Source organism: Lagenorhynchus albirostris, chromosome 5 (assembly GCF_949774975.1).
Source record: "Lagenorhynchus albirostris chromosome 5, mLagAlb1.1, whole genome shotgun sequence".
Classification (NCBI taxonomy): domain Eukaryota; kingdom Metazoa; phylum Chordata; class Mammalia; order Artiodactyla; family Delphinidae; genus Lagenorhynchus; species Lagenorhynchus albirostris.
In genome coordinates, this window is record NC_083099.1 from 96,527,565 (window position 1) to 96,541,558 (window position 13,994).

Genomic DNA, 13,994 nt, shown 5'->3' on the forward strand with positions numbered 1-13,994 from the left:
AACGTAAAATAGATAGCTAGTGGGAAGCAGCCACATAGCACAGGGAGATCAGCTCAGTGGTTTGTGACCATCTATAGGGGTGGGATGGGAGGGTGGGAGGGAGACACAAGAGGGAAGAAATATGGGAACATATGTATATGTATAACTGATTCACTTTGTTATAAAGCAGAAATTAACACACCATTGTAAAGCAATTATACTCCAATAAAGTTGTTAAAAAAATTTTTTTAAAGAAAAGAAATAAAGAAGGGTTTTTCATGAATCAAATTTATTACAAAGAATTAATGTACAATCAAAGCCAAATACATTCCTCGGGGTATGCCAGAAATAAGCAAAATAATATTATTAGAATTAAAGTTACTAAAAAATTAGGCATTTTTTTTCTGAATGGTAATATGAAACATCATGGTACGTTATCATTATTTGACAACAGAAAACCAGTAAAACATGTTTCAATATTGACTTTTTGTTGTTCTTATAAAGGTAAAACAAACATTCCAACAGAGCAAGTAAATCATAAACTCTAGAAAGTGAGTCATAAAAAGGTGTTCTCTTTAACAGCATGCAATTCCCTACAAATAATGTATCTCATCTCAAAGCATATTTACAATTCAAACAGAGCTCTGCCAGCCACTAAAGGAACAACTCTCCATCTGTTTCATCTACAGAGATGGTGATTACACAGCTCCTCTGAATGCATATGATTTTTAAAAATAGTGAAAATCCACTTGTTCTTTTCTAGTTTATTGATTTACACATTTCAAATGTGGCCATGTTAATGACCAATGTACAAATATTTGTATAAATATTTTAAAAGACAAAAATAACAATTATATACAGTTTGCAAAGATCAAACTTTAACCATGGTACCCTCCGTCTAGTCCAACGACTAGAGACTTTCCAACACCAATAACTATCAGGTACTGCATCAGGCCAAACGAAGCCTCAACACTACGTCCAGATTTTTTTTTTAACTTCCAAATGCTTTCATTTTTCTTTAAAGAAAAGGTTTACAATTCACCTCCTTTTAAACTGGCAATAGCTACATAAGCAATGCCTTATGCCACAAATCAAAGCCTTCTCCTACCCAAAAGCTACTGTTAAATTGAAGTCAATTTTACCACTCAGATTAAATTCAGATGTCTAGATCCCAGATACCTGGGTATGAAATATTAAAATCTGCCAAGAGGAATTAGATATTTTTCTTCTTTTCTTTTAACATAACCCACTATATAATAGTGAACTAAATATGTTTGTTTCATAGAAACAACTTACATTTGCCAATACAGAGCAAATGGTCTATGTACAGATACATTAGGACTGCCTAACTGACAGTGAGTATTGCTGACCAGGCTCCCAGCCAATGGAGCTAATACGGTGGAGCTCTCTGCTGAATGGACTTTCCCTTCAGGATACGTCGGATCTGGAAAGGAAACCAATAGGATTTGTAAGGGTTTTTTTTTTTTCTACGATCAAAGTACCACATCTCCTTCAGTTTCTTTGTAAGTAAGTATATGAAGAAATATGCAACAGTATGTGTCAAGATTTTAAGGGGACAAATAAAAATACTACAACTCCTTTTAAAGTTTACCACAGACCTGCTATAATGATTTTTGAGTACAAGAAAGTAAAGCATCTCCATTAAAAATTATCTGAGACCGGGCTTCCCTGGTGGCGCAGTGGTTGAGAGTCCACCTGCCGATGCAGATGCAGGGGACACGGGTTCGTGCCCCGGTCCGGGAAGATCCCACATGCCGCGGAGCGGCTAGGCCCGTGAGCCATGGCCACTGAGCCTGCGCGTCCGGAGCCTGTGCTCCACAACGGAGAGGCCACAACAGTGAGAGGCCCGCGTACGGCAAAAAAATAAAAAAATAATCTGAGGTTGAAAATCTCCAAAAGTTTAACTAAGACCTATATTCTTTTCCTAATCTTTACTCCTGTTATTTGTGAGAACATTTAATATAATGCAGTAATCATGGTTATTATAATATCTCACCTACCTTGATGTCAGCCTCAACCAAGAACCGAGAGCCCACGTTACACACACAAGTAAATTATAATGCCCTTCGAGTCAAGATAGCTGTGACATCCAAGAATTAAAGCATCTGTGCATGACTATATGGATCACAGGAAACCCCCAGGCTCATTCAGAGTCTAGTAATTGATTTTATACCCCAGCCTGACAAATTTTATGATCTGTCTCTCAGCCCACAGCAGATAAGAAGCAAAAAATTAGAAGAAAGAAGACTGGAGTAGGGGATGAAATTGACAGCTGCTAGGAGACACAATGACCATGGTCTGACAATAAAAGCAAAGGAAAAGACCCTCCCTCCACACACAGAGACACAAAAAATACAAAAGCAGGAAGGAGAGTAATCCAAGAACATTTAGCAAAGAGTCAAGCAGCTCTCCATGCTCAATACTCCCTGAGAACATCACTCTATGACTGCACACCACAAACAGCAAACCAGAAGTGAACAGTGCGCTTAGGACTCTGCCATTTACTATTTAATGATGGTTCCTATGGCTGGACCCACTCTGAGGCTCAGTCTTCCCAGGTGAACCTTCACCCTGCAAAGTTTTCCTAACTATTAAGTGGTATAATATACAGGAAAACTCTACAAATCATCAAGTGATTCGTTTTAAGCTATAAAGAGCTCCACAAATATGAGTTACTATAATATTATGGTCATAGCGAGGGCTGTAAATCAAAGGCAAGGCTAAATTGCATTCCATATATTTTATTTTGTGATTATTAAAGTATGTAACAACACACAGCCACAATCTCGTTTCCTCCAGGAAAAGAGTTTCATCAAAAATATTTTAAGTTCTTCCAAACGTACGGACACCAAGGGGGAAACTGGCGGTGGGGGGTTGGTGGTGGTGGGATGAATTAGGAGATCGGGATTGACATATATACACTAATAAGCATAAAATGGATAACTAATAAGAACCTGCTGCTTAAAAAAATAAATTAAAAATATATAAGTTCTTAAAAAGAGTCAGTTCTTGTTATCAAGAAAAGATTAGTCATATGAAACTGTTCAATCCCCAAATATAATATATTGGGTTGGCCAAAAAGTTCATTCAACTTTTTCATAACAGCTTACAGCGAAAACTGAACGAACTTTCTGGCCAATCCAGTAGAACCATATGATGAGAAAAGCATAATTTTATTTAAAGTATAAAATATTTCTAGGTTCTACATTATATAAATAACCTTCCCATTTTTTATTTAGGATCAGTTAGTAGACAGAAATCATTGTTAACAGCTAATGTTTACTGAGCAGCACCCACTATGTGCCTGGGACTATTCTGAATACTCTATAAATACTGACTCATTTAATATGCACAATATTTGACGGATCATCACTTACTCACAAAACTAAGATTCTCTTTCTTTAGTGTGTGCAGGAACCTTGGTTCCTCCTCTTTCATCAACTTCCAAATGTCAAACCATTCTGACTTAGCCCAAACCCAAGTTTGTGTCTTGGAAGAAAAAGAAAGACTACCTGACTTCTGACCATTTGGGGTCCATGCATAAACCCTCAAATTTCTTACTTTTCCTTTGGAGACAAAGCGACTGACTCTAAAGGGCTACAGTGACCACTGTTGAGACACAGATGTTGATAAAGCCCACCTGGAGAGTGCCAGCTGGCCCCTGCCCCTTATGTTTCAGAACAATGCCTCAAAGTATTTCTTCTCCCTTCTGTGGCCCTCACCTGTTCTCCCACAGGGCCATCAGGAACCAAATGTACTGGCTGTTCATTCTCCAAGTTCCGAGTACTTGGGTCTGCTCCCTTCCTCATCAACAGGCGGACTGCATCCAACTGTGTCACCCGATATTGCAGGCTGGCAGCAACATGGAGGGCGGTGTTTCCATTGTAAGCCTAAAGACAAAGAGACAAAACGACACCCATCAGGAAGGGAGACTTTCATGAAAGCAGCTCAAAAGCTTGAAGAAGGTATAAAGAAGGTTATTCCAAATCTTGTGCAGTTCTTGAACACTTCTAAAAGTACCTTTGCATTCACAAAAGACAGGCAACTGGGCAGTTCCAAAAAGAGGCGAATGAGTTCCAGATTTGCTTCTTCAGCTGCCAAATGCAGGGCTGTGCGGCCACTTTTACGATCCTTGTCAAAGGCAAGAGGAGGAAAAAAATGAACATCCAGAAACCATGCCCTGGATATGCTTCTCACCCAGTCTCTCATATGTCTGGTTCACCCTTGGAGACTCACTCGGAGTGCCCCCTTCTCCACAAACCCTTACTGCAACCCAAGCTCCATGGAATCTCTCATTGCTCCTAATTCCCTTTTATCACATCTACCCTTGTATACCGGGTGGCCATAAAATATAGAAACATAGACTATGCTGTTTTATCATGTGCTGTAATATAAGAAATCATTTACTGTGTATTCGCCTATGTTTCCAGACTTGGTGGCCACCCTGTAGACTTAAAATTAGCTATATCTGTCACCATTTCTACTAAACAGTGAGCTTCCCAAGGACCCAAGTGGCTTATGATTTAGGTATTTTCCCCTAGGGCCCCTAACTCAGTACCTCAGCCTTGTACACAGCAAATACTCAGCAAATAAACCTCAAATTTAAAGATAATAAAATATTTTCCAGTTTAAAAAACAGAAGATTAAGTCCAGATCCAACAACAATGAAGAAACCCTTACAAAATGCACTACCTTTAGTATCTGTGTATAACAATGGAAGCAAAATGAAAATATCAATTTCAAGCATTTTCTTTTCCTTTCAGATAAAGACATTCGTTTCACAGCTAAATGATCTTTTGACTAATAATCCATAGATTAAAAGCAAATCAAGAAAGCAGATGAGGTGATCTTTTAAAATCTAAGCTTAACTATCCATACATTGCTACTCCATTAATTTAAAAAGATGGCAGAAATAAAATAAAAAGGGGGAGAAGTTTTAATCTACACTTGGGAAGAAGGTCTTCGGCTATAACCACGTCTCTCCCACATCCCATTTCCAAACTCTTCTGTGAATTTTACCTTAGCTTCCACTGCGGCTCCCATTTGAATCAGACACTTAATTGTATCAACCAGACTCTTATTCTTCAGCAAAAGTTCCTGAACTTCAGGTGAATGGGGCTGTTGATTTCTCTGGAGTTCGTGAACCACAGCATTGTGGGCCACAACTGCACAGTGTAGAGGGGTCAGGCCTAGAAAAAAGCATAAGAAAGCAGTGGTCAAGCATCCCATCAATTCTTTTAGTTGTTCTAATTACAAACCTTGAGGGTGGCCTCTCACATGACCTACATATGGGCTCCACAAGAACTAGTAAGGTAATCTGAGTAATCCCTCCATTGGGTCTTAGTGCTAATTTTATCTATAGAATATTTTAGCTTTAATTACCTCCCTTCCTTATTGGTATTGAACTTAATACCCTTAGAATTAATGGGCCCCTCTCTCTGAACGTTTCTTCACCCAATAATGCATCAATCACTTACCATCATAGTTAGTTGACTCCAGATCCACAAACTGATTGCTCCCCGCTGCTCCCTTCTGAATTGCCTGCAGAATTTAAAAACAGACATCTATCAGCAAAAGACAAACTACACAAATATTTATCTACTAGTGTTCCAAGAAAGGAGTAAGTCAACTCAAAAGAGAGCATTGCAACAGGCAATCTACATCCAACTCCTAATATCCAAGCTGTACCCCTTTGGCCCTATGGTAATGGGAGCCTGGCTCGCTGCCTCTTACCTGAAGCACCTGGGAGTGGCCCTTCTCAGCACAAACATGCAGGGGGGTTCTTCCCCAGCAGTCAGTCGTATTCACCTGGGCCCCGAGGTTCACCAGATCCTGCACGATGAGGTGCTGATTGGCAGCCACTGCCACCTGAAAGGCACTCTGTGGACATTCAGAGGAAAAAAATATTTTTTAAAACCCATAACACTATAGTAACAAAGAATATGAACCTAAACTAAGACTGAGGGGAGAAAACCCCACATAGAGAGGATAAATCCTGTTAATAAGCAATAAGATACTGTAACACAAGGAAACTAAAATAAGCTTAGGGTGCAGCTTTATTATACCCAGTTAGTCTTTGGTCAAATAACTACAAAGTTAATAACTTCAAGGTTGGCAGTGACAAAGAGTCAACATCCAGAAGTTAATATTAACTAAACTCTCTTGGTCTGGAACTCTGAAATGATCTACACATAAATATGAGACCGGCCGTCATCTTGTCCCCATGACCACACTTTGCCATTTCCCTCTGTCAAGATCCTCACCTGTCCATTGTGCTCTTTAATATCCAGCATGTGAAGCGCATTCATCTTTCTTGCAAGGACATAGGAAAGTGCCCTTCTCCCCTGGGCAACAGCAATATGGAGGAACCTGGGGAAAAACAAAAGGAAAAGAAAAGAAGTGAATTATTTATTTCACTAAGTTCATCCTTTTTTTAAAAAAATTCTTCCTTTAGCCCCTTTCTTGATATGTTGGTGTACTCAAATCAAACAGTACAGAGCATAATTTGTCTTTTCTGCTATGCTGACAATACATCTGAGTTGCAACAAGATGAATTAGGTTACCAGAAAAAATAAGTATGCCAGGCACCATGCTGATTGCTTTAAATCCATTATTCTTAATGTTCATAAAAACCCACTGAGGGAGGTATTATCATTTTACATGCCCAGAAACTGAGGCATAGAGAGGTTAAACAACTTGCCCAGGGCTTCCCTGGTGGCGCAGTGGTTGAGAGTCCGCCTGCCGATGCAGGGGACACAGGGTCGTGCCCCGGTCCGGGAAGATCCCACATGCCGCAGAGCGGCTGGGCCCATGAGCCATGGCCGCTGAGCCTGCATGGTCAGAGCCTGTGCTCCGCAACGGGAGAGGCCACAACAGTGAGAGGCCCGCGTACCGCAAAAAACAAAAACAAATACAAAAACAAAAACAACTTGCCCAACACCACAAAGATGTCAGGACAGATCAGTATTCAATCTACAAATCAACTCACAGTTGATCATGACCAACTAACCATGATCTGATTTTGCTCTACAGACACAATCTATGCTAATCTTTCAAAACCAATTATTCAAAGACATGTACATTTTTATTAATTTAGAACAGGTAATTTGTTCAGCCAGAAAAAAAAAGAAAAGAAAACTCTCGCTTGAAATATGAGCTATCATTCTACCCCACTAGTCATCTTGTTTAGCCAATCACTTACTCAGATCTAAGCTGGCATCCCTTAGAGAAATTCTCTGCCCACTATGTCCAGCAAGCATGGCTTACCAAATCAGCTCAATGAGATAAAGGGACATACTCACGTGTCACCATCTGCATCCTTTGAAAGAAACTGGTCTTGGGAGATATGTGCCAATTTGCTTTCTTCCTGCTCTACTTGCCACTGAAAAAATGACTTCCCTAACTGTGTGGTGTTCATTGGATTTCCGACGATGTTCGGGAAGGGCAGTGGTGTGTTTAAAGGGGCAGAGCCTGCATCATGCCTCGCCAGGGCCTCACAGGCACTGTGTGACATCATGTTGAAGTCCTGCACGTGGGCATCATTTTGCTGCTGAACGCTGGGGGCAGTCTGTGGGGGAACAGCAATATTCTCAGATTCCCTGGGACCACTTAGAAGGGATGCAAAACTTTGGTTCAGGCAGAACTGTGGTTCTTGACCATCAAAGATGTTTGGTTCATAGCTGGGGGACTGGGAAGTCCTGGAATAAGGACTGTATTCCAGAGCTGGGTTGTGGGTGTAGTGCTGTGGCGGCAGCTGCTGCACGTTCTGGTTCTGTGAAGAATACTGGTACATGGAAGCCTGATCCATCACGTGTGGGGAGCTGCTGACTTGGAAGGGTTGGTATTTCTGAGGTGGAGAGAAGACCTGCCCTCCGTGGAAGTCCTGACACTGCTCGTGGGGGGAGCTTGGAGGGACCCCAGGGCGCATCCAGCTAACTTGAACAGTGTTCAGGGAAACCAGGCTGCATTCATTCTTAATGTTGATAATGCTCTGAAGCAGATCAGCACTGCTGTCCTGTTTGGATTCATTGTGATGGACATCTTCCATGCTTTCCGCGGGTGTGGGTGTTTGAGGTGGCGTCTGGAAAGGGAGAAAAAATAAGTTGCGCACTTCCTTCCAAAATTATTCCAGGAATAATTTCCAATGGGTATTCAGAGGAAAATAGTGAGATACGTACCAAAAACTGGGTATGTAACAAAGCTGGTCTTTTGCAAGCTGGTCCATCAGATGATAAATCAGGGCCTTTCCTTTTCCCACTATATGATACTGTGTTCTTCAATTCTATACCCAAGAAAGGAATATGGAATCTGTGATAATTTTATTTCACAAATTTTTACCCATAATTACACTACACTGTTTTACCCTACAGCCCCCATGATATTATAAATAGAGGTAACTCTTACCTGTGAATTGCTCTCTGTTCACACCTTGTGTCTATAAGGAAAAAAAGTTTCCAATTTAGTGTGTGATAAATGGTTTCCTGATTAACATACATCAACAAACAGACTTATCTCTACCCCTCTTTACAGTTCACCATAAACCTTTGACATAGCTATTCTAGCAATATTTATTTTCTATGTTAATTTCCATCCTATCTTGCAACTTCCCCCATTTGCACTTTCACCTTAGTTCAACTCAGGTTAAGATAAAATTAATAAGGCCACTTGAGTTTTCCCTTTCTAGTCAAAATGTTCCATTTTAACTGAACCACATTAATTTCCTTGCCCCCAACTTGCCTTCATTTATTTATTCATTAAATTTCTCTTGCACACCTGCCAAGCACCTAGCAGTGGGCCAAGTGACAGCAATATAGCAGACAGCAGGACAAATATGTTCTCTGTACTATGGACTTCGTGGTCTACAAAAGACTTGCCCAACCTAGGTTAGCAGAGAGTAATAACACTGACAGGCTAACCTCCCTATCCCCCAACCCAAAACAAATAAATTAGGTGCCACCTTAAAATCATTGACGGCTTGTCCGGAAGCCTTCTGTTTATGACTTCGGATGTGCAACAGGAGTTCCTTCACCGAGTTCTTCACGCGAACACCTTGAAAGGGTCCTCTCTGCTGCCTTCCAACCCCCATATGGGGCTCAACTGTTCAAAAAACAAAACAAAACAAAACATATCCCAATTAAGTGTCTTCACAGACATGAATATTAATAATCTCAAAAGCTATCCAACGTGATAAAGTTCCCAACTAACAGACCGCAAAGCCTCTTCAACTCGCTTGCCTCATACCTTTCCCCACCAGGAAGCCTAATGAATTAAAGCTCATAAAAATATTGTTTCAGGGAACCCCAGAGCCGAGAGATAAACCCAAATTAATTCTCTGTCTCTCAGCCCTATCCACGCATGAGACAGGATCACAGATTTTGCCACCCTGACTCTCATAAATCTGTAATTATTCTAGACTTTTGAAAAACCTTGGGGGAGCAAGGAATAAATGATGAATTTTTAGCTTTTCAAACCAAAGGCTTTATGTTCACATAGAAATTTTAAAGTCTATCAATTCCACTCACCTAAGAAGGTACAAAACAAACTTCTCCCAAAGATCTCAATGTACCAAAGCCTAACATTTAACAATGTCTCAGTTTATTATTTCCCTTTGTTCAGCTACGCCAAGAAAGCTACCTAAATTCACTGAGCTTAAACGCATTTCCACATATGCACACAGGATTTCCCCTCACCGACTGTTTTTGATCACATAGGCCTTCTAAGTAGAAAGGAAATAATCTCATTTCATATTTAAGCTTTAAAATACACTTTAAAATGCAGTACATGAGGGCTTCCCTGGTGGTGCAGTGGTTGAGAGTCCGCCTGCCGATGCAGGGTACACGGGTTCGTGCCCCGGTCTGGGAGGATCCCACATGCCACGGAGCAGCTGGGCCCATGAGCCATGGCTGCTGAGTCTGCACGTCCGGAGCCTGTGCTCCGCAATGGGAGAGGCCACAACAGTGAGAGGCCCGCGTACCACAAAAAAAAAAAAAAAAAAAAAATGCAGTACATGAGTACAGCATTCTACTCTGACCACTACTATGTCACAATCTCTTGGGATGAGCTGAACACAAAGTAAACACACAAAGAGTCAGGAAATGAATAATTCAGCAACCCCATTGAAAATGGAAAAAAATAAGATGGGACAAAAAACAAGGCATAATTTTAAATATATAGATATATATACACACATATATATAATCAAATACATGAGAGAAACAACTCAATGATAGAGCAAACTAAACACTAGTTTTATGTTTAAGTCTAAGAATATCTTGCCAGAATCTAACACGGCATTTCTCTGGAATGACAGCAGTTAATAACTCAGCGTCACAGGGAGAAAAATTCAGTTTCAGAAATCCCCTATGGTAAACCAAAGAACTAACAAAATAGTTTCAGCCAGATGAAGGCCAAATGTGGAGGAGAAAAAGGGTCTAAATACACACACAATTTTGGCATTTGCTACACACTTAACATACAGGGAGCATGTTATACAACCGAGTGGTTTAAATCACTTTTTTAAATAAAAATGACAAATCACATTTTAAACTAAAACACAAGCAAAAAACAGGAGTGGCCAGCCGTGGGGAATACCTGAAAGAGAACGCTCTTTAAAATCATGCTGAATAGATTTTCCAAAATTTGAGATTATCTAGACGTTCTTTGGTTCACCTACAGCGACATCCTGTTTTCCCCCAAATTATGCAACTCCGTTCATTAAGAAAAGAAGCTAACAATTCACAGCCGCAGAACGGAAACGTTACGCCTTTCTCTGCTACAGACGGTTCAACCATTCTAAAGCACACAAAACAAAAACCGAAGAAATTCTGGGCAGACTTCGGAAAATCACAGACTCAAGGTATAAACCGGTTTTCAGTCCAGCTTCACCTTACATCTTAATAATATCGGTTTCTTTTCTTTATAAAGTCCTTTTACTGAAAATTTCCACAAATACGTACTTAGAAAGAAATAAATCACGACCTTCAACCCATTACCCAAACCCTTATCGCCGGCTACAGCCTTTCACTAAAACAGCCACAAGAAAAAGGTACACCTACATCAGATCCAAAATCTCGCCATAGCATGTGAATTATACCTTAAGAAAAGTTTTTTTTTTTAAAAAGAGAAAACCCAACGTGGTCCATTCCCCCCACCCGAAGTCAGAGCTCTGTGTTTCAAGTTACCAGGACAGCTAGAAGGCGCCCAGATTTCACAGACGGTCAAAGGGCATCGAGTGATATTCAACGCCCAGCACGGGGCAAGGCATCCAGTAGTGGCCTAATAATAACGGCCAGTGTGATTATGTCCCTCCTCTAAAGCAGGCGCCGAGGCCACCTAACACCTGGCCAAGGTACTTCGCTTCTGGGCGGCCCAGACCCCCCCTCCCCGCGGGTGGGCCGCCCGCAAACAGGGGTCCTGGGGCCGCCCCGCCGGGGCCGGTGGGTACCTTGCAGCCGCTCGGCACGGGCGCCGCCTCTCGGCCGGGACTCTACCGCCCCGCAGGAGGACACGGACGAGGCAGAAGAGAAGTCGGACGAGTCGGAGCCGGGCGAGCCGGGCGCCGAGGGCCCAGACGACGAGCAGCCGGCGTCGCAGGCGCCGGGGGCGGCGGCGGGTGGCGACGCGCCGTAGAAGTAGGCCAGGTTGAGTGGGCTGGTCATAAGGCGGCAGTCGCCGGCCGCGTCCAGCAACCCCTCTCCGCCGCGGCTGTCGTCCAGCAGCTTGTCCACGATCATACTCCCGGGATCGGTGCTCGGGAACCCCAGACACCTGCGCCACCGGTTCGCTGCGCGCGGCTGCCTCCCGACTGCGGCTGTGGCTGTGATGGGTTCGGGGACTTATCGGCTGGAGGACTGCGCGGGCACGGGCGTGGCCCCGGGCTGCCCGACTATTTAACCGGCCTTCGAGGCCAGGGGCGGAGAAAAGAGGCCACCGCCTTGCCAGCCTCCCCCGCGCCCGGCCGGGCCATTGGCGGCGTCGGGGTAGCCTCCCGGCCCCTCCTCCGGATGCGCCCGGTTTCCAGTAAAATGTACAGGATGAGGCAATGTGCCCTCCGCCCTCGCTCCGCCCTCCCGGCCCCGCCCAGACCGACCGGTTGTTTTCCTGCCCTTCACCTAGAAACCCCGATGGAACGCGGCCTCCTGGCCCTCGGACCCCCGACCCGGCCGCCAGCCGACGGATGTCGGGGCCGGCGCAGCCTCGGCGCGCTCCCAGCCTGGCCTAGGCGCCCGGGAAGAGGGCGCGTGGCGTGGGCCTCGCCCTCATTGGGCGGCGAGGAGGCGGGAGGCGGCGGTGGGAACAGGTTGGCCTGGTTCCGTGGCGTAGGAAAGTGCTGGAAGGTGCGCGCCGCGCAGCCCTCCCGCCGCCCTGCGCCGAGCGTCTCGCCAGCCCCAGCCAAAGCGTCTCCCAGCCAAGGAGTCTCCGGGAGGTTCTTAAAGGCCCGTCTCCTCTCCGTTTAGTAAGCGTTTGCCAACGTACCTTTTGGCCAAATCCCAAACTGAAAGAGATGTTGAAGTCATTTTTTTCTGTCCTCAAATTATAATCCGGGCAACAATTTTTTTTTTTTTTTGGATGCAGCCCAGGAATAAAAATTGGTGTCCTGTAAACTTCCATACTGAAACAAATACGTCTTAGCAAAATGACAAGTATACATACATGTATGTGCTTATTTACATATATGTAATTTCTTTATGCTGCACAGCTGTCTATTGTGTCGGATAAGCACAAGAATTTTGCTCTTTCCTATCTTAAATACTTTAATGGAGTTACACAATTTTTGTAGTGAAGTCCAATTACTTGCTAAAACCGTGGCTAGGAGTTAGCAGGAACTAAAGAATGATTATGTCTGTCCTTTCAAGTACATTATAATCTTTTAAGAATGATAAGGTAAGTACACACATGCTATATTAAAAGAAACCAATTATGATTAAATATCAGGAGGGATACAAAGTTCAGTGGGTGTCCTAAAAAGAACGTCTAGTGAAGGGCAAGATGAGGTCCTGAGGAAAATCTTTGCAAAGAAGGTGACATCTGAGGTTGGCCCCAAAGAATGGATGAGGTTTCAATCCACAGCATTTATAGGAAGAGGGAACAACAATGAGCAAAGAATTAAAAGGTGTCAGATAAAAGCTTACAGTCCCTTCTAGGATAGTCAAGGGAAGACCATAACATTAAATGTGAAAGGTAACTTGGTGTTTTTGGGTGGAGCACCTCCAGTAACAGGCTGACACACTGGTCTTTAATAAACATTGAGTGAACATGAAAGAATTTGGGGCAGGCAAAATTAATCCGGCAGCAGCTCAAAGGAGGAGAGAAACCACTGTAATGGCCCAAGAGAGAACTGACGTGACCCTGGGGCAGAGGCAGTGGGAAAGAAGAAAGTAAGCAGAAAGAAAACAGGCCTGCGCAGCATTGCTAAAGCAGAATGCGCAGGTCGCACCGGGTTGGAGGTGGGCAGCAATGAAGGGGTCCCCAACCAGGCTATGGTTTGGGGCTGGATGACCATGTGAATAGGGATGCCAACTTCAGATCACAGGGAAATCAGGGAAAGTAGACTGTTAGGGTCCCAAGAGGAAGAAATGAGGGAGGCAGGGGAGGAGGGAGACAAAGAGCTTGAATTGTTATTCAGTATTGATAGGTGGTACAAGACCCTGGTGCAGGTGCTAAAGTAAATATTTCCTTGTTTCTCACAAATGTTGTATTGCCCCAGGAACTTCTTGCTGCCTTTCCCTCCTGCCAGTTTTTGAGTTTTGGTAAATTTTTTTAAAAGTAAAAAGAAAACAGCTCCCTTGATGTATCTGCAGAAAACAAGGCTCCAGTAATTGCAGTTCCTCAGAAACCAAAATCACTTAAAAGATGCTCCAAATGAGATACTAGGCTTTCTCAATAAAATCTATTTGTATTTTTTTTCCTTCCCACTAACATTTTATGTATAATAAAGGCCTTAAATGGCCACCCAAATAAATTCACGGCCAATATTTTTTTTTACAAAATTAATT

The 13,994-nt window shown here is 43.0% G+C and overlaps 1 protein-coding gene across 1 annotated transcript; it reads right to left on the reverse strand.

Annotated features, from left to right (window-relative positions):
- Positions 1-262: 262 nt before the first annotated feature.
- NFKBIZ (NFKB inhibitor zeta) lies at positions 263-11,873 on the reverse strand. The gene is made up of 12 exons (XM_060150653.1): positions 11,444-11,873; positions 8,957-9,096; positions 8,404-8,434; positions 8,178-8,281; positions 7,302-8,080; positions 6,264-6,369; positions 5,734-5,880; positions 5,478-5,541; positions 5,020-5,189; positions 4,021-4,131; positions 3,723-3,890; positions 263-1,423 (listed from the first exon to the last, which is right to left on the reverse strand). The coding sequence occupies exons 1-12, from the start codon at positions 11,730-11,732 to the stop codon at positions 1,370-1,372; spliced, it is 2,163 nt and encodes a 720-aa protein (XP_060006636.1). The 5' UTR covers positions 11,733-11,873; the 3' UTR covers positions 263-1,369.
- Positions 11,874-13,994: the final 2,121 nt, after the last annotated feature.